Below are 21,533 nucleotides of genomic sequence, written 5' to 3'. Positions count from 1 at the left end.
TTAATTTTTCCACACAGTTTCTAATTCACAAATGCGGTAGGTTTCTCAAGGACAGGTTCAACTTTCAAACAAGGATCAGAGACATCGGTTTCCAATATTCCAAACGTAATATTGAATGCCTTTATAAGGTAAACAGGCTGGATCAAACTGAAATTGCGCCATCAAGAAAAGACAGAGCAATTTCTCTCAAAGTTATGAACATATATATTTAGGCAATAAATAACAAATGAAAAATTTTATACATTTGTTATCTGAAAAGGAACTCATTGCCATTCGATTTACCCTATTCTTATTAACGATGCATATCGTTATTTATAACTGCACTCTACCTAAGATTCAATTATAAATTTTATTAATTTTTTCATCTAAATATAAAAAATATATTGCAGACATTTAGAATTTCTTGGAAATACGTAAGATGAAAAATTAAGAATGCCTTCGCCGGAAATCGAACCATGGACCTCTGGAATACCTGTCCAGTGTGCAGAACCACTACTACACCATGAAGTCATGCTAGGAAGGCGGGAGAAATACCTTATATACCCCTCTTTTAAAGGGCGACTGGGGATTTTAGGGGACCCAAGCGACAAATCCTGGGTGTGGAGAGTCATCATCCACAGCCCTTTTAGTTCGGGCGCCACTGTAGAGACATTAGGATTTTTTGGAATCAGGTAAGATGAAAAATTAACAACGCCGTCGCCGGGAATCGAACCACGGACCTCTGGAATACCGGCCCAGCGTGCAGAACCACTACACCAAGAAGGCACGCTAGGAAGGCGGAAGAAATACCTTATAATATCATAAAACAAATGTATTTAGCTCAAGTATGTAAATTAATTATAAGTACTTTTAAGTATTAAATTCACTTAGTACTTAAAAAGCATACTAAATTATTAAAAATTTGTAAAAATTAATTTATAATTAAAATTTTGTTTTTCAAATCATAGAGCATAATATTTAAGAATTAAAGTAATATAATAAAATATAAGTAAATTGTTATTAATTCAGATATCTTAAATATGTTTAAAAATTCGTTTTCTAAATATGAATAAAATGTGAAATTTAATTCTCTGTAAATCAAAATTTATTTATTAGTAATATAGATATGTGTACAAATTTAATAACATATTAAATTGAATTCTTTATTAAGAAATATTGTGCCAAGATTGTAGACACAGTGTTATATATCCTCTGTAACTTGGCAAATACATCGTGTTAAAGAGCTTGGGCGTTAATGGTGTGCCTTTTGTGAAATACTTTCCGAAAACGTTTAGGTAGTTTTCTCGCAAATGTAAAAAAAGTGAAATAAGTCTGTAGAGTCATTAGGTTATTTTGAAGCAGGAGGCGTTAGAAATGTGCAGTGCCCTCACCAGGACTCGAACCCTCGACTTCTCGAATATACTTCAAGTACGCTTCCAATTACACAACGAAGACATCCGGAACGGAGTAAGAAAGTACCTTATAAGTTAATTAAGAATTAGAAGAATTAAAATTCCTACTATCACTTGAGACTGCTTAATGATTCCCCCCTCCCCCCCGAAGAGAAACGATGTTATAATTTCTGAAAAAAATCGATGCCAATGAAATATTTTGCTCCTAATATGGTATAACTTTTATATTAACTATTCCATTGCTCAGATTCAAAAGAATGCTTATAGAAATGTATCATTTATGTTAGTAATCTAATATCACTGAACACAAATGTATTGTTACGGCTTTTGTATTTCGTTAGCTATTTTTAGTAGAATTGTACTTAAAATTGTTTTATTTCCCCGTGCAATGCAGCGCATGACGAGTTTTAAGAGAAAGCTACGGCGAAGAAAGTAAAAATACAGGAGTACGCGCATTTAATATACAGATATCTCGTAATTTATATTTAAATTGAATAAATGCAATTGTGTGTTAATCGTATCTGTAATTCTACTCTTTTGTTTTCCAGAAACCTCGAGAAAATAGAAATTACCAGAATGTTCTCGTGCACGATTTAAAAGCTTTAAAAGCCGGAGAAAAACATCTCACTTCAGTTGTTTACTAAGTTGTTGTTGTTTACTTAGCTGCTGTAACTTTGAGATCGGATTAACTTTCTCTGCGCTTTGAATTGTGTTCTATTTAACGTTTCAGTAGTTTATAATATAACTACTGTGTGATACTGCAATATTGTACGAATATCTGTGAGGAAAAACTTCAGCATTTTGTTTTATTTCTTGTGATAAAAATAAATTTTATTAACTTTTCATCAGATTTGTGCGTTCAATTTATTAGGAACCCATACACACGCAACAGTATTTTTATTTTGAAAATGGTTTTATTTTTATGTTTTATTATTATTACTATATTATAATTTTTATTTTATTCCTGTTAAATAACTTTGTAATGAATATATTTCATAAAATAATGTACCCTTAGATTTGAACTAGTTATTTACATGCTTTCGAATATAACATTTAAGAAAGCTGAAAGAGACGTAGCTGCGAAAAATGAGTATTCATCTTTGAATGTTTAATTTATAATGTTTACTTCAGCTCGAAAAATGTTTTGAGTAGTGAGAAGGGTGTGGGGGGAAAGTGCAGCAATTTTGAACCCATCAAGAGACTTAAAGGGATTCTGAAGTGCGAATATGGATAGAACTACTAGCAAACAGCAGCTAGTTAACTGTTTCCGCACTACAAAAAGTAAGTGAACTTTTGAAATATTGTATAAAAGAATTTCATATGCTGGTAGTTGCTTACAGCCCTTTCACATGTTTTATTCTATGCCTCATTAAAACCACATATATTTTATGGGTAGACTGTGAAGCTATTATGTAACTGTAGTATTATTACTTAAACGTCATTAGCGGATCTTAGCTTTAGGAGTAGCTCTTTTATATTACAATAAAGAGGCATGATTTATCATTTAAATAGTTTAATAGATCCAAGTATGAGGATATTAAAAACTCAGCAGTTGTTTTTAAAGCGGATTTTGTTATTCTACCAAAATGAAGTTATCTGCTGTGATATTAGGAAGGTTTTTCGCATTTGTAACTTAGTAAATATTGATCTCATTAACAAAAATTTCCATAAACCTATTATAATATTAATTTTAAGTAATTCTGCATGTTTTATTAATCAGTAATTTTCTGTTTTGTCGTGGGATTCACATGCAGTTTTTCAACGCAAGAAGAAATTTACAAAATTCGTTTCTGCCTAGTTAGTTAACCTAACCGAACTGAACTTAGGCTCGAACTGAAAGGGTGTTGGATGAGAATTCTCCCCACCCAGGATTTTGGGATCGGTTTCCCTAAAACCCCCAGTCGCCCCTTTAAAAGGGGGGGTATTTAAGTATTTCTCCCGCCTTCCTAGCGTGCCTTCGTGGTGTAGTGGTTCTGCATGCTGGGCCGGTATTCAAGAGATCCGTGGTTCGATTCCCGGGGAAGGCGATTGCTCATTTTTTACCTTGCCTACTTCTCCCCAAAATACCTAATATCTCTACAGTCGCGCCCGAACTAAAAGGGTGTTGGATGATGATTCTCCTCACCCAGGATTTGGCGGTTGGGTCCCCAAAAAACCCCAGTCGCCCTTTAAAAAGGGGAGTATATGTGGTATTTCTCGATCTTTTCTAGCGTGTCTTCGTGGTGTAGTGGTTTTCACATTAGGCCGGTATTCCAGAGGTCCGTGGTTCGATTCCTGGCGAAGGCGTTGCTAATTTTTCATCTTTACTGCTTCCAAAAATACTAATGTCTCTACAACGTCTAGCATTATCCATATACGCCACAGAAGTATCTTGCTGTATAAAGCAAACACTTTCTCCAAATATAATATTTTTCTGATTCATTTTCAGTCTTGCGGCTGTTGAGTATTTTCTAGTTAACATTCGAAGCTGTAGTCCTGCAAATTTACTTATGATACGCCGATTCAGGTTCCTTATTATCATTTTCTTTAATATTCCTCCCTCAAAAGTAAGACTGTCACACACTGTTGCATGGATTCATTTAATTAAATTCATATCGCCCGCAATGATTCATGTCTTTCTATTCTCCCCTAATTATTATGCTCTTTGCCTCTTTTCCTGCTACGCGTTTCTTCATTTTTTCAGAGTTGCATCGTAACTGCGCTTTTAAAAACGTTTCATTTTACGCTTTAAAAAACTAGTCATTCATTGAGCTAAGAACTTCTCCGCTAGTTCTTGTAATATCAGTCGTAAACTTTAACAACGTTTTAAACCAGAAACTTGATAAATGATGAAAATTTAATAAAAAGAAATAAATTACTTCTTTCATTTAGTTGCACATGTGTCTACATTACCTGTCTAATTTTGGTGTCTGAAAACCTTTCTCAGACCAGAATTTCTTGTAACTAACTGCAAAATCGAACATTAGACGTGAAAATGTTCCCTCTCTTCCTGCTAAGTGCAGAATGCTTTTTCTAATCCGGTCCAACATTAACTAAAAAAATAATAAAAATAAAAATAAGTAAAGACTAGCATATGAGAGAAGGCATAAAAGCATCCGTAACTAATTAAAAATTACAAAGAAATTAAATTTGATTTTCTGTGATCTAGTTTCAAAAATAATTAAGCAGAAAATATGAAATTCGGCAGGTAATAATGGCAATTTAAGGTAATAATGCAGTTTATTTTAACCTACGTATTAGGTCTTAGATAAATCTTTCCTGCCGTTCTATTTTTCTTTCAACCCTACAAAAAAATGCAAATTAAATAAATTTAAATATTGGGCAAGTATGTAAATTTAGAGAGACAGTATTGACATCTTCAGCCAGAAGCACCGTAACTCTCAAACTCAGCCTGCCGTAGTATTCGGCTGATAGGCGGTGAGTGAATGAAATTAATAAATAATAGGACAACAATAAAATAAAAATAGTTAAAAATTTAAAATTCCTTGGTATAATAATAGACAAAAAATTAAACTAGATTGACCATCTACTGTATATCAAATAGGACCGAAACAGCCAAAATAGCGGAAAGCTAAAGAAAATTCAGGGCTTAAACTGGGGCTTAAATTCACACATTCAAAAAATACTTCTTAAGACAGTCGTTGAGAAAATAGTTCTTTATGGAGCTGAAATCTGGTCAATACCAATGACAAAATGAAAAACAAGACAACTAAAAGCAATTCAACGCCCTTTTCTCCTTCGAATCACAAAGTGCTATAGAACAACTTCAAATGCAACTCTGTGCGTTTTATCTGGAATTCCACTATTACACATAATAGCACAAATAGAACATACTAAAAATACTATACTAAAATTAAGAAAACCATGCACAATACAAGAAGAAATATTTTATCCTAACAAATTTGGAACATCTGAAAATCTTTACAATAGACACCCAGCTATTAATCCAAAAATACTTTGTACTTTAAAACCATTGTCTTCAAATGTCTATCATTCGATCATCTAATACAGATGGCTCCAAAATGGATTCAGGTGTTGGAAGTGCTTGTTATCATACTGTAGAGACATTAGGTATTTTTTTGGAAGCAGGAGAGATTAAAAAATTAGCAACGCCTTCTCCAGTAATCGAACCACGAAGGCTCGTTAAGAAGGCGAGAGAAATACCTTATAATATCACCAAATCCAAACCAAAAAACAATTCTACAAACTCAAAAAACAAAAGAAAGCAGCATCTTTCAAGCAGAGCTATTAGCAATAAAATTAGACATTGAATATGCTATCTCAAACAATCTGCAATAAATATATTCACCGACAGTTCAATCAGCATTCTTACCAATCCAAAATACTAAACATAAATCAGAACTAGTCCAACAAATTGTCAGTAGTACTTCTTAAAATGCAAGCTTATTACCAAGAATATTATGGGTTAAAACCCATGACGAAGAATCTGATACGTCTGCAAAATCAGCCATCACCAACAACAACATACCACAAATAAAGCTTCCTCGACCTAAATCATTTTTAAAATATCATCTCGAAAAAAATCAAAATGAAGTTATGTGATTATGAATGGCAAAATAATAACGCAGGCAGAAAATACTATTTAAAATAGCTCCTCATGTTAACGACAAATGCAATATAGTCAACCATTATATTAATTGCTTTCTTATTACAGGTCACGGCCCTTTCCCCACTTATTTCTATAAACGAAACATTTCTGTTTCCGACAATTGTGTTTGTGGGGAACGGGGAGACCCTATTCATTATTTAAAAGATTGTCTCCTGGTAAGTTCCAATCATATAAAATGACCAACTTCAAATACTAATGCCTATCTAAAATTCGCAATAAAAAATAAATATCTCAAAAAGAAAATAGAAAATATTTTAAAGCATCTCTCGTCCTTAGGAGAACTCTGTGCAAAATGAAAATAACACAAGTAAAAATAACACTAATGAATTTCACCCTAGAAGACTAATATGAATTTATAAATTATTATAACTTATGAACTATGAAGTACTTCTATTATCTATTCCAGCGATTCTCAATCTTTTGACTAACGCGTACCATGTAAACAAAATTTGAAAACCATAGTACCACCACTACACTTTACAATGATTATTTTTCAATCTCTCAATAGAAATATTAAAAAAATATATTTTGCCATTTGTACAAACTATTAACTAATTATATTAAATATGCATACATAAAAAATATCAGATTAAAAACTGGTTACCATTTTAATTATCAAAATTTCAGTTATAATATTTTTATTCTAAAATTTATTGCGAAATTTAGGCCTGTTTAGGAGACAGATCAATTTCTTTATGTCTGGTGTTATTTCACTTAGCTTTAATCGTAAATTAGAATCCACTTTTAATTTACTTGTATTTATTTTTCAAATATAACAGGGAAGAAAAATCTTTGTTCAAACAAAGAGGTTGCGCGAAAAGGCAGTAAAAATTTAATAGCTTTATTTGAAATGCCTTTAAAATATTTTTTCTTTTTTTTTTTTTTCTTTTTTTTTTTTTTTTTTTTTTTTTTTTTCGGTTCAGCCAAAATTTAACAAGCAGAGAAAAGTGTGTTATTTCTGAAATCTTCAGTTAGAGTTTGATCACAGGAAATTTCTATCAATTTTTCTTTTTCTTCACGACATAAAATTTCAAGTACATTTACAAATGGAATACAAAATGGATTTCTAATCCAACTTTCTTTTTCATAATCCTTGGAAAAATTCATGTTGAAATTATTTATCAATGGAAAACAATGATTTTTAACGTCGGATGCTAGTTCTTCTTTTATTTTCAAAATATTTTCGGTTAGAAAATTTACAAAAGTGGTCAAAAGCTTAAAATATTATTCGAGATTTTTTTAATCATTGCGTTTATTTTATCTGTAATATAAACAAAATTAACACTTTTTCCTTGTAATCCTAAATTTAACTCATTTAAATTCTAAAAATGCTAAATATGCTAAACACGCCAACTACACTGGTTATCATAAATTAAGGAAAAATCACAAAAATCACGATTACTGAAAATGTTACATGTAGAAGAATGAAACTTACCCACAATATACAACACATAGTAAGGTATCAAATAACATAAAAAGAAATTACCAGACAAATATGGTAGTATAGAAATTAGCACATGTATAAAATGAACAAATCGAGGGTGTCTGTTTGATATAGGAAAAGTATCTTCAATATGGAATATGATCGCCTCTAGAAGCAATACAGCACATACAGCGATGTGTGATGCTTGCAATTATGCGGTCTATCAGTTCCATAGGAAGCGAGAGCCATTGCTCTTGCAAAGCAGTTGCAAGCGCGACAAGGGTCTGAGGGGGCGGATTGAGAGCAGCTAGATGTCTCCCTAAAGCAACCCAAACGTGCTCGATAGGATACAAGTCCGGGGATCGAGTTGGCCACTAAATGCGCATAATTGTTTCCTGTTGAAGATAATCGTCTACGATGCGAGCCATGTGTGATCTTGCGTTGTTGTTCTGTAACAGGAAAGCATCACCTATTGCCCCGGCATATGGGCGCACATAAACATCAAGGATGTCATCTCTATAAATCTGAGTATTCACGGTTCCCCTTGGAAAGACATGGAGGTCTGTGCGTCCACCCAAAGAGATGCCACCCCATACATAGACACTGCCCCTTCCGTATGCATCTCTTTCACGGATGTTTGACGGATGATAACGGGTTCTAGGTTCTCTCCATATCAAATAATGCGTGCTATCGCTTTCTAGACTAAACCTGGACTCATCTGTAAAGAGAACCGCCCTCCATTGATCAGGCGTCCAGTGGACGTGCCCACTGCAAACGGTCCCTCCTATGGCGTGACGTTAGCGGCACACAAATGGCTGGTCGCCTCGCATACAAACCACCTTCGCGAAGCCTTCTACGCACAGTTGACGTTGATACGAACCTTCCGGTGGTTGCAGCAAGGGAGGATCTAGGAAGAGTCGGAGTAGCGGTTCTATTCCTGCGTGCACATAATGTCAAATATCGGTCATCGGCGCTCGTCGTAGCAGTTGATCGTCGTTGGCTGAACCTCCTAGATGCCGAATCTGTGGTTTGAAATTGCCTCCAAAGTTTATGAACCACAGAAGGACTCACATTTAGCCATCTGGGCACTTCTGTTTGACTTTGTCCTGCCTCTAGTCTCCCAATGGCTCTCCATCGACGTTCTGCAGGCAAATGATGCCTGGAGGTCATTGTTACGAATTGGCTATCTCAGATTTCTGATGTCACTGTCAAGTGAAATATGTGGGCTTGCTCTCAAACATGGACTTTTATGCTCCTCGCAGATGACGTATTCCGAAAGCAGCGCCACTAATTTGCATATCGCAGTTTTACTCAGCTACTCTTACTTGGCAACATATTCAAAGTTTACACGGTTTGGCTTATTTTTGAGAGAGTTATCGCTATTTTTGTGATTTTTCCTTAATTTATGATAATCACTGTATAATTCACTAAATAAATGTTTCCAAAACAAAAGGAATACAAGTCCTGATAACATATATACATTTTTTTCGCCAAAAGGAAAATGGTCTTTGGGAAAGCATGAAATACAATATCTCTTTCCTTCTCATTTCCCTGAGTGTACGATACTTTGCTACACAACAAGACGACATATTAAACGATATTTTACAACACGGAATATATTAGAAAAACTGACTGAATATAGACGCAAAATGTTTTAAATATTTTCATTACTAGAAAACAATATATATCATTAAAATTAATTTGGAGCAGCATCACTCCTCAGTACAGTGGAACTACATTTTTAAACCGTCGAAATCAGAACTGATGCAGCATAGTGACGCCTGACTACTTCCTGTTAGCTACCCCTACGAGGATCTCTTCAGTAAGGGGTCACTCAATGGAATTAACCAGCTCTTCTCTTAATCCTAGGTTAGAAAATGTATAGAAACCTATGTTACTGCACATCGAATTTTTGGGGCATAGAATCGTCTGAGTGAGATTGATTTTAATTCAGAAGTCAAACAACAAAAATCAGCGTTATATTTACAAAATTTTCACGGGACTAGTTTCGATGGTTTTACCGAACCACCATCTTCAGCTGCAAAACCGCAAATGAACCAGATAGGAAATAATGATTAGATAAGATAAGAAAGCCTGGACAAGAATAAGCAAGTGGCGCCATCTGTTGGTGAAACCAGAACTAAAACATAATTTCTTTAAAGGCCGAAGGCAAATTTGGATTGGAATTAGGATCGTTAACTAGAACAGAAAGATTTTTATGAATATGAAATGCCTCTAGAAAATCCAGTTCTCCGATGGAAGATGTTTTTTGAATAATTTTGGCAGCAGAAAAACTGAAAGTGTGGTTTTCGGACCAACAATGTTGAGCAACAGAAGACTTCTGTGTTTCCTTTTTTCTAATATATGCCTCATGTTCCTTGACGCGAAATTTTAAGGCTCTCTTAGTTTGGCCAATGTAAATTAAACCACACTGGCAAGGAATCCTATAAATACCCCAGGAATTCATATCCGGAATGGGGTCCTTGAGTATGGAACTCGGAATTTTATTGATGGGAGATAAACAACTCGAAAGTTAAATTTCTGCAAAATATGTGGAACTTTATAGCTAATTGATGGAAAGAAGGGAATGACAACAGAATTTTTATAATCTCCTAAAACAAGAGTGTGCCTTTTAGTGTGTTGAGATGAGAATTTTTTAACTGCTTGATTAATAATGTTGGGTGGAAAGCCCCTGTCAATAGCTATTGCTTTTAAATAATTTAGTTCTTCATCAAGGGCTAGTTTGGAGGAGCAAACTTGAAGAGCACGGAAAACATAGGAATAAAATGAAGCTAACTTTTGTTTAGTCGGATGACATGATTTAAAGTGTGGTGGAAGGCAAACCGATGAAGGTTTACGGTAAACCGTAGTACTGAATTTCGATGTGTTACGTGTGACCAGAATGTCGAGAAACGGAAGAGAATTGAAGTTCTCAAGTTCAAAAGTGAACTGAATAGTAGGATCAATAGAATTCATTGTTGAAAGAACTTTATTTAAATCATCTTTATTACCTTCAAACAGAGTAAAAGTGTCGTCTTCGTAGCGGAACCATGCCGGGAAGTTTAAAGTTTAAAACAATTTTGATTCATAATAATGCATGTAGATATCAGACTGGATGGGACTGAGGGGGCTTCCCATGGCTAATCCCTCAGTTTGCTTGTAATATTTATTTTGGAAAACAAAATGTGTTTGTTTCAAACAGAGTTGAGTGAGAGATCCCCCTCAGTCCCATCCTGGCTGATATCTACATGCATTATTATGAATCAAAATTGTTTGAAACTTTAAACTTCCCGGCATGGTTCCGCTACGTAGACGACACTTTTACTCTATTTGAAGGTAATAAAGATGATTTAAATAAAGTTCTTTCAACAATGAATTCTATTGATCCTGCTATTCAGTTCACTTTTGAACTTGAGACTTGCAATTCTCTTCCGTTTCTCGACATTTTGGTCACACGTAACACATCGAAATTCAGTACTACGGTTTACCGTAAACCTTCATCGGTTTGCCTTCCACCACACTTTAAATCATGTCATCCGACTAAACAAAAGTTAGCTTCATTTTATTCCTATGTTTTCCGTGCTCTTCAAGTTTGCTCCTCCAAACTAGCCCTTGATGAAGAACTAAATTATTTAAAAGCAATAGCTATTGACAGGGGCTTTCCACCCAACATTATTAATCAAGCAGTTAAAAAATGCTCATCTCAACACACTAAAAGGCACACTCTTGTTTTAGGAGATTATAAAAATTCTGTTGTCATTCCCTTCTTTCCATCAATTAGCTATAAAGTTCCACATATTTTGCAGAAATCTAACTTTCGAGTTGTTTATTCTCCCATCAATAAAATTCCGAGTTCCATACTCAAGGACCCCATTCCGGATATGAATTCCTGGGGTATTTATAGGATTCCTTGCCAGTGTGGTTTAATTTACATTGGCCAAAGTAAGAGAGCCTTAAAATTTCGCGTCAAGGAACATGAGGCATATGTTAGAAAAAAGGAAACACAGAAGTCTTCTGTTGCTCAACATTGTTGGTCCGAAAACCACACTTTCAGTTTTTCTGCTGCCAAAATTATTCAAAAAACATCTTCCATCGGAGAACTGGATTTTCTAGAGGCATTTCATATTCATAAAAATCTTTCTGTTCCAGTTAACGATCCTAATTCCAATCCAAATTTGCCTTCGGCCTTTAAAGAAATTATGTTTTAGTTCTGGTTTCACCAACAGATGGCGCCACTTGCTTATTCTTGTCCAGGCTTTCTTATCTTATCTAATCATTATTTCCTATCTGGTTCATTTGCGGTTTTGCAGCTGAAGATGGTGGTTCGGTAAAACCATCGAAACTAGTCCTGTGAAAATTTTGTAAATGTAACGCTGATTTTTGTTGTTTGACTTCTGAGATTGATTTGTAAATTTGTGTGACTGTAAATTTGCTTTTAAAGTCAAGGCTGTACTGAAGGTGATCATAGTACTTTTGAGGTATCTGCTAAGTTTGTGCACAGTTAACATGAGTGTACACTGCGATTCGCAAGTGTAGCGCTCTTGATGCTTAAGCACTGATTTACTTTCGCGGAAGCACTTGGTCTGACAGTTTGTATTGTATTTTCCTGGTCTTTCTTTGAATGTGTTATTAACGTTGTAAATTTACTTGGCAAGCTGGGTATGAAAAGGTAAGGCATAAACAAAGGTTTTCTTGAACTCAGGATTACAGGGTAAGTTTAATCCGATCTCGTTTTTCTGCAGCTTCATACCCATATTCTTAATCCACACGTATAGCAGAAACTTTGAGGACGTTCAGTTGAAAAAATGTTTGCCAAGTTCTGAAATGGCCACAACTTTCGCAACTACTGCATAAATGACGAAGAAAATTCAAGTTGTATGAGAATGGAAGTAAAATATGATTGCCTGCTGAATTAACGTTAGTGACAAACCCCTGACTATATGCCTTGTGCTTTGCCCCAAAGATGTTCAAGAGCTAATCTGCTACTGCGATAGTTTGTTATAAACATAACTATTTAATAATATCGTTTGATTAAAGATTAAAATTTTATTAAGACACTTAGGGCAGATTAGATTTAAGATTATGCCAAATTCATTCTCCCCTAAGCTGCAGCGCAAATTAAAGCTGATTTTTTATACTTTAGTTTGAGATTCTACAAGTTTCTTTACCCTGCAGTTCGCAGCAATTTCTGCTTGTTATCGAAATTATCTTCATAAATTTAAGTTATTGTTCTTTTGATTTTGATTTTTTTATCGGCACTGAAACTTAGCTGTATTAGACATAGGAAACTGCAAGAATATTGCATTACAAAGACAGTAAACTGTGAGATTATGTATATGAACTGTGTATATGGACATTAATAAGAAATATCTTACCGGCACTGACACCATTAATGTAGGTTTTAAAATCTTCAGATCTCCTTTTGCGCCAGCTTTAACTCCTGTACTCTAAATTAGAATAGAGAATGATTCAGTTAAATTTTACATATTTAATAATGCATTAAATAACTAGGAAAACATATTTGCATTGTAATGCTACTTATTCATATCGTCCATTTCTAACACTTACGAAATCTGTTAGTGTTTGCGGAGATGAAAATCCCACTTGGACTCCCACTGAAGTCAAGTAGCATTCTGATGAATAAATAAAATGAAAATGAAAATTAGAAACAACAGTATGAAACAGTATGAATACGGTATATACACCGTCAAATTTAAATTGTCACGAATGGTAGACATTAAAAATTAATTAAATTTATTAAGTATTTCAAACCGAACAATTTTGAAAGTTTCCTTCTGCTAAAATAGCAGTAAAATTAAAAAAATAATAAATATTAAAATAATGTTAAGTAGCACAAGCTTTTTAACACAAATTTTCAATTTAACACTGCTAATTCCCTGATCAGATCTTTTCAGTTAAATTCTCGCGAAAATCGTGCATTTGTAAGGATCATTACGTAAATTTATATATAATCATTTATTTCTGATATTCATTTATTTATTCGGAATTCTCATTTTTTTGACAGAGGCTTTCATGTTGTGTTATAATTTACAATGTGTTTCTTTGGTCTCTTTAAGTAATACAATCATCTCCTTTAGGAAAACTGGATTTTTTCCTTACCTGATGCCAGTTCCAAAATATGAGCTGCGGGTAAGTATGCTATGTAAACATCACTTTCCCTATTAGGAAGAAAGTAAGGTACTTTGTCAAAATGAAAGGAAATATCAATGAAGGAAAATAGCATGCAATATTTAAAATGATTTGGCTTTTCTCAGTATGATAAAACAAGGTTATGTTCGTGAATATTTTTATACATTTCCTTCCTCCGGCATATTCCTAAACACTTCACATACCTCACTAGCATTCAAACAAATTAACAGCAGAACTTAAAAGACGCTTAAAATGGGAATTTTTCCAAGTAATGGAGCGTACAGAGATAAATAAAGATAGGAAAATTAATTATGAAATAAAATTAAGCGAAAAATTAAATTATAATATTAATTTAAAGAGAGAAATTTTAGACTAGAATTTTTATTAAATTATTTACAAATTTTAGAATGATAAGATGTATAGAAGCTATTTGTATAATTGCAGTAATGATATATCTATGATTCCTCTTGTATCTGGCATTAATATTTTATGAAAAAAATTCCACTATTTATTTTAAGCATAAAAGTATAAAAAGGCTAAGTAAGTATTTCTTTCTCACTTATAATTTCATTTCTGTAATATAAATTCTTAACTTGTTTCATCACAACGAATAATAAATAACAAAGTATTAAACAGCATCTAATAATGAGCAAGTTTCAGTGTGACTACATAAGCGGATATACTTTCTCAATATCATGAGAACACTGATGGACTGTAATTACCAAGATTTGTAATTTATAATTAGTAAGATAAATAGCAATATTTGTAGCTTTTTATAGCCTTTCATAATTTTTACATATAATAAAGAAAAATGAGAACCAATTTTAATCATTCCAAAAACAAATTATTCCAACTCACCGTAACTGCAGAGACGAGTGTTTCAGAACACCGTTTAACCCTTTCACGGTTGTAACTACATTCCTGTGAGTCATCATAACTCCTAGAACAATAATAATAATAATATATTTTTATGTAGCAATATGACTTTAGGGAAAGTCAAATATTTCCTATGGATTAATTATTTTGTTTTTGACCTGTTGAAAAGAAGAATGGATAGATTTATATGTTTGCTAGAAGATAGGCTGTTGAGTGCTCAAAAAATATGCTTATGCAAAAGATTCATAAAAAAGCAGTCTCGAGGAAAATATAGAATAATATTTTTCCTTTCTTTCGCCCTTGTCGTAAAATCAAGAAATTTCTTATTTTCTTAATTAGTTAAATCGTTTCATACCTCATTGAGAATTCGGTGCTAATTAACAAACGGTGCTTTGTGAAAAAATTCTCTTTTGTGCAGTTTCGTCTGATTCGTTGGAAATACAAAGTGGTCTGGAACTGAAGAAAATGAATAACATATGCGAAATTTCTTTAGTCCTTTGCAAACTGCTCTTTATCTCCTTCAGCGTGCCGAAAGGTATACGGAAATGAAAAATAGATTCTCTGTCGGGCGTAGGTGGTAGTCTTCTTTGCATCACTTTTCCTTTGAATTCTTTTTGACTGAATTCCAGAGGTACCTTTAGGAACGAAAAACTACCATGGTTGCGCTAAATGTCAGTTTTGACTGATAATTAATAAACGGTTAAATAGTGCTAAAATTGCTAAAAAAGAGGTTGATAAGAAAAGAACCCCCCCCGGGGCTCGACGTAGAGAATTCTGCGAAGCTACTGGCTAGGATCTGTACCTAGGCAGTCTCGGCCACGGGGGTATAAAATTTATGAACTTGGTGGTTCTGAAGGCCTTGGAAAAGGTCACTTATTGGCCGGCCTCGGGGTCTGGCATGTCCTGAGCGCTGGGTAACGGCCCACTGCGACGGGCTCGCCCATGCGACTGGCAGGAGCAATTGACGACCAGTGCTGCCTGGTGTCATATCCAGGTGGTGCGCTGCTCCCCTGGAAGGGTAATAGTGGAAGTTGAACCTCCACGGAGTGCCCAAAGGGGGAGTGGACCCGTAATGTGATTTAGTTCACGGGGCGAGGCAACCAAGATTGTTGTTGATAAGAAAAGAAAAGGGAAATGAAGAGAGATAAGTGATGTAACGTTTTAGTTGTTTCGATATGAGAAAAAGAAAACGAATTGATTGGAATTATTCAATTATGGCAAAGCACATGAGGGCTATCTGCCTAAAGGGAGGAATGCCTTCGTGGAGGACTTTCTAAGGGAAACTGGCTCGTATACACGTTACACATGGGGGAAAAACCACAAAAACGCCCATGCAGCCAGCCGGTTCGCGGAATTCAAACCTCGGACCGAACTACCAGTGTTCAGCGTCTTTACCGCTCGACCGCTGGTGAGCCAGAAAACAAAGGAAAAAGAAAAGGAAGAAGGACGAAGAAAAGAAAGATGTAAAGAGTGAGAAAGAAAATTGTGTAGAGATCCGGCTGACTAATTGCGCTTTTGTCTTGAATAAAAAATATAGAGCTTAATGTTTTTCGGGAGTTAGAAATAGAGGTACGATTAGCTATGACCTGGAAAAAAGTGAAGGAAACAACTTACCGAATCCAGTGATTGTTGAAGCGGATATAAAACTTCTTCTAGAACATAAGAAGATGCGGCGTCGTTTTGATTCCAAACTCGATGGTTTGTTTTGCTGAGTCCTGTCCAGAGAATAACCAGTGATTTTGGATCCGACAGCTTCATGGAAACAATTGTTTAACCTCCTATCCTTACTATTGAGTCTGGGGTCATCCTGTTCACCGCAGCTTTAAAAGTGAGTGCGTTACATCGATTGCCTTCATTTTGATTTCTGCTCTGATCTCGAGCATTTAGAAGCTTGCCATTTCATATGATGCATTATCCTGCCATCCTTTAGAAATAATGAAATACAATTAACTGAAAACTTTAACAAAGTCGATTGGATGGACCTTTGTTGACAGGCCACATAAATAACGCTCACCTCTTCCTGGTGTGAATAAAATGACTCGACATCTTTAAATTTAAGCATGTATAATTCTAAGGTACGATCGAGAGGTAAAAGTCGAGAGTATCGAGATAAAGATAAGAAATCGAGAGTATCAAGAGTACAGGTATCGAGAGTATCAAGAGTACAGGTATCGAGAGTATCGTGATCGAAAGGTAAAAGTCACTGAAGACTGGTAGTTAAACTTGGGTTTGAATTCCGATGAACGTGCTGACTGCATGGTTAATTTTTGTTAATATGTTACCTCGATACGAGCCAACTTCCTTTAAAAAGATCCTTCACGAAGGCACACTTCCCCATAGGCAAATAGCCCTCGACTTGCTTTGCCCTAATCAATTAGCCTAATCTATTATGTAATTATATCAATGTTTCCTAACTATATCTCTTAAGAATCGAGTAGTAAATTTATTTATCAGTTAAATACTATTATCTGTTACGTAAGATATTTTTAGTGTATTTAAGAGTATATCAGATATTGACATGTTTACCAATTTTTGCTAATGTAGCGACGTTTAATCCGAAATTCGTATAAGCAACGTAAAAAATAGATAAGAAATATTAAACGATTTATTTCTAAATACGTGAGTTTTGCATGTTTTATCCGTCTGTTTGTAAGGATCCTAAGTTTTACTAACGTTTATTTTGTTTTAAATCTTTACTATCACTTCTTATTTTCTACTTCCGGCCAGAATTAAAAGCTTTAACTTATTTATGCAAATTTGTCTTGCTAACGCCAAGTACTTAAGTTGTGGCTTTTTGCCAAGCAAGAGAGAGGAAGGAGTTACTAGAAGCAGGCCGCTTGCCATAGTAGTTTTACGCGGTTGCTGGTTGCCTTCAAGGCCAGAGGTTTAATCCTCTTGATAATTTTAAACGTATCGTGGTGTTAGCAGTTCTCTGTACTACATACGGCTTTTTGTTAATATACGGCCAATCTTGGAGTTAGGCACTTGTTTGATTAATCCAAAGTTAGTTTAGTTAGAGTTTAGTTAATCTTTTTATATTCTTACGTTCAGACCACAAGTGGTTGGTCTCTGTATTCCGAAGTCCGGAAATCATTGTAAAGATAGAAAAATAAAGGGTTTCGTATGCCCTTCCTGTGTGTATTGTCTACTTCCCAAAATTATTGAACATAGCTTTAGTAAGCTCCCTGTTCCGAGTCAGGACAGTTAATGTTTCCTAAGCAAGTAAGGAGGAACACAGAACCTGATATGTTGAATAAGATGCCTAAAGATCATATAGTGTTTTTCACAACTGGAATCTAGGTTAGCAATGATCGCGGATCAATCTTCTTAGCATTATTCATCTTGAAACTGTATTCTACGCAATCTCTCTACAACGCATTTGATTATTTATGTCTAAAGAATAAAGATTTACAAGATGGTGTATGCATGTATGCAGCACGTGTCAGGAAAGGAGCTCCTGAAGAGTGTTATTTTTTAATGCGCGAAATTTAAATGTTTTGATAGCTATGAGTGTATGAGACATAATTAAATGACTTCTGTCATAGGATGTCGTCGACTGCGGAGAATTATTTGAACACAATCGTAGAGATGGTCACATAGAGCCCTTGAGAACAAACTGAAGAAAGTGATATTAACAGATGCGAAATACTCACACGGGAAGTCTCGTTGTGCTTCTAAAAAGACAGATTGAGCAAGAAGCGGTAACGTTTCATGTATTAATGTTTTGTAATTAAAGTTTCTGTTTTTTTCATATCACTAATTTTTCTTTCTTTCAGCGATTTAGTTTTTTCGGGTGGATCAACAAATACTGCAATATGCAGGAAAGGATCAGTACTCTTTAGATCAGTGGTTCTCAACTTTTTTTGCCCCATGCACCCCTTTCACCACTACTAGATGATCATCCCACCTCCTTAACGAAACTCCAAACCCTATATTTACATTTATTAAATTTAGATTATTTTATAAATTTGAGTTTTATAAATTAAGCAAGGGAAAAAGTATAGAAAAGTTTGATAAAACTCAAACTTGAATAAAAATTCTTTTTTTTTATCCATAACATGAAATTAAATTCTTAACGGATAAATAAAAGGCTGATCGCATCCCGCCTAAAATTATGAAATTCCCCCTCCCTGGTTTAGAAACCTTCCTGTAGATGAATGAACTATCATGCCAGATTTTCTAAAAAAAAAACTGAAAGAAAAGTGAAAGAATGTTTGAGAACATAGACTCATTACTAAATTATGTAACTTATACTATTACACGATATGATTTTATCCTGGTTTTAAGGTTTAACTGGTATGGTAAAATATCTGTGCGTAATTGGTGCGGTTTAGTCTTATGGAACCAGAATTAATTTATAGTTTATCTTGGAACTTTTTAAATACAACATCTGTTACTCATGGAAATGATTAATAAATTTATCTTAAAATAAAATGCACTTATTATTTTCAGATCAAATAGTGAATTAATCATATCACTATACGCATTGTATTCTTCAAGTAATCAGAAAAGTAATTAGGTGAAACATAATATTTGAGTCCTTATGACTCGTATCGTGCCAATTAAAGGTTAAGTGAATTTATATGTTCATATTTACACGATCTAGAAGCCCAAACGGCTGATCGACAAACTGTCTAGTCGGGAATAAAATAGGGCGGAACTTAAAAAATACTCCAAAATGTGTCAATAAGATTCACATTTACATGCCTAGCAAATAAAAAATTGTCATCCCAGTTGATAACAGGCAACTCAAATTCACAATTCCAGCAAGAAACTTATAAACCCAGGGTAGAGACTCTTATTATAACTTTTTTTCCTCTGGAGCTCTTCATACGTGATCTGGGATTATCTCTATACCTATGTTTGCACGATTTTTGTCTAAAAAAATTGTTATATTTATTTTCATCCAAATTCCTTTACTAGGTTCAGTCCAAGTTCGTGTTTCTGCCTTAATGCTCGAAGGGCTGAACTACGAGGTGTATAATTTACTAACATAAATCCCGACTTATTATTCTTTGAGATGCTTTCACTTTATATTGTCCCCAAGTTTTCTCCAAACATTTATCTGCTTACGTTCAATTATATTTTCAAAGGGGTTTTGAAAATCACTTTTCATGTCTTCTTGTTAATTTTGATCGTTTAAGTCTCGCATTACTTTCAGTACTCCTAAAACATACGTACTTCATTATGATGTACTATGTTGTGTTTCACTAATATTTAATTCAAACGCTGTTTACATCTATAATTTTATTTTCCTTGCACAGTAAAACCTTGCAGAACGTAGGGGTTATACCATTTATGCATTGCGAGTGCGGTAAAATCTCATTCCTCAAAGTTAACTTCCTATGAAAAACATTCTGTTAGGTATAATTCAGATTAAAAGGGAAAACGAAACAAACGATAACTGAAAAGACTTCTTTTACTGCTTATTAAGTACGCAATTCAATTATTTTTTAAAAGCTGGTGATTTTTGCTCGGAACAATGACTGATTCAACACTTTAATAGTTTCGCAGTAAGGAGCGTAGAGTTCTTTAATGTCTGTCATAAATGGTTCTCTTTTTAATTCTTCATTTGGGTTAATCTGTATTGCGAAATCAGGTAGTTCCTATACCTTTTTAAACAATTCTTTTAACTTTTTGTAAGTTAAATGTGCTTTATCTTCTTCTTCATTATAACTGCTTTCATTGCTGATTGGTTATATTAGTTTGTGTTATCAATCATTCATTTTTCATTTGTCATTTCTTAATTAATTCTTTAACTTCTCCTTCTTCTATACCTGAAAGTCGTTTTCCGCCAGTTGCTTTTGTAATTTGAGTGACTTCTTTGGCGTCATTTTCAGTCGATCAAAAATCTTTAAAATTTCTGATAACTCATATTTTACTAGAATAGTCAGTTTACTACATTCACAAAGCGTTCATGCTGAAATTATCAGTATCATACTGCATTTCATGCACATTCTCATAGTATTTGTGTTAACCGAAAGTACTGAATTTAACTTTACGCAGATTACGATTTCTTTATTTCTGCTTTTATCTTTTTCACTACGAATGACATCAAGTACAATTTCTAAGTACTGTATGCTAACTCTGGTAAATTTAACCTTTTTACAAGTTATGAGAATAAAGTTGAGCGGAAGACCTTGTAGTAGGTACACGCGTGGAAATGGACGAACAACGAAGTGGGGAAAAGATACTTCGTAACGTGTTTGAATATGAGATAGCAACAAGTAGTGTTAAGCAATACACATTTCTTTTAGCAACACTCTAATATGCAAAGATGTAGCAGTGGCTGTAAAATGGATCAACGGGCGAATCGAAAGTTTTGTTCCAAGCTTCATAACTCTGTGAAAGAAATTCAGGACCTGACAAAACAAGATTATGGAGATCAAGATGTGTCTTCTACATGTGTTTATGAAATGTTTAAAGGATTTTAGTATGAATGGTATTGCAATGGAAACGCTTCTCAAAGTCATAGGCTTGCGGCGTATTAGTATAAGTTATTTTTCCCGCCTTCGTGGTGTGGTGGTCTGCACGCTGGGCGCGTATTCCAGAAGTCCATGGTTCGATTCTCGGCGAAGGTGTTACTCATCTTTCATCTTTCATGCATTAAAAAAATACCTAATGACTCTACAGTGGCGCCTGAACTAAAAGGATTGTGAATGATGATTCTCCACACCCAGGATTTGGCGATTCGGTCCCCTAAAAACCCTAGTCGCCCTTTAAAAGGGGGAGTATGTAAGGTATTTCTCCCGCCTTCTTGGCATGCCTTCGTGGTGTGGTGATCTGCACGTTGGGCGCGTATTCCAGAGGTTCTTGGTTAGATTCCCGGCGAAGGTGTTGCTCATTTTTCATATTTCATGCTTTAAAAAATACCTAAAGACTCTACACTAGTAGTGACGAAAACATTGAAATATTGAAGATGAAGTTGGCCCCAAAGAGCAACAATGAATGCTAATAAAAACAAGGATGCTCTAACAGATTTATTGTAAATGATCCTTCGTGTAACTCCAGAAAACACGGAGATGATTTGTTGGTTGTTTCTCTATGATTAGGCCTTTGTTTT

The 21,533-nt window shown here is 34.5% G+C and overlaps 1 protein-coding gene across 1 annotated transcript in view; it reads right to left on the bottom strand.

The window, feature by feature from the left end:
• Positions 1-21,533, bottom strand: part of LOC118187263 (fatty acid CoA ligase Acsl3-like) — a 120,579-nt gene that overhangs the window by 27,714 nt on the left and 71,332 nt on the right. The window contains exons 8-12 of the mRNA XM_035357453.2: positions 14,453-14,534; positions 13,565-13,623; positions 13,013-13,077; positions 12,820-12,891; positions 4,284-4,423 (exon numbers count right to left, since the gene is read on the bottom strand). Coding sequence (XP_035213344.2) covers positions 4,284-4,423; positions 12,820-12,891; positions 13,013-13,077; positions 13,565-13,623; positions 14,453-14,534 — 418 coding nt within the window. The remainder of the gene's footprint in view (positions 1-4,283; positions 4,424-12,819; positions 12,892-13,012; positions 13,078-13,564; positions 13,624-14,452; positions 14,535-21,533) is intronic.

Source organism: Stegodyphus dumicola, chromosome X1 (genome assembly GCF_044657685.1).
Source record: "Stegodyphus dumicola isolate Sdum_Otavi_A_Nest chromosome X1, ASM4465768v1".
Taxonomy (NCBI): domain Eukaryota; kingdom Metazoa; phylum Arthropoda; class Arachnida; order Araneae; family Eresidae; genus Stegodyphus; species Stegodyphus dumicola.
Note: the sequence above shows the minus strand (reverse complement) of the source record. Positions and strands in the feature narration are given on the sequence as shown.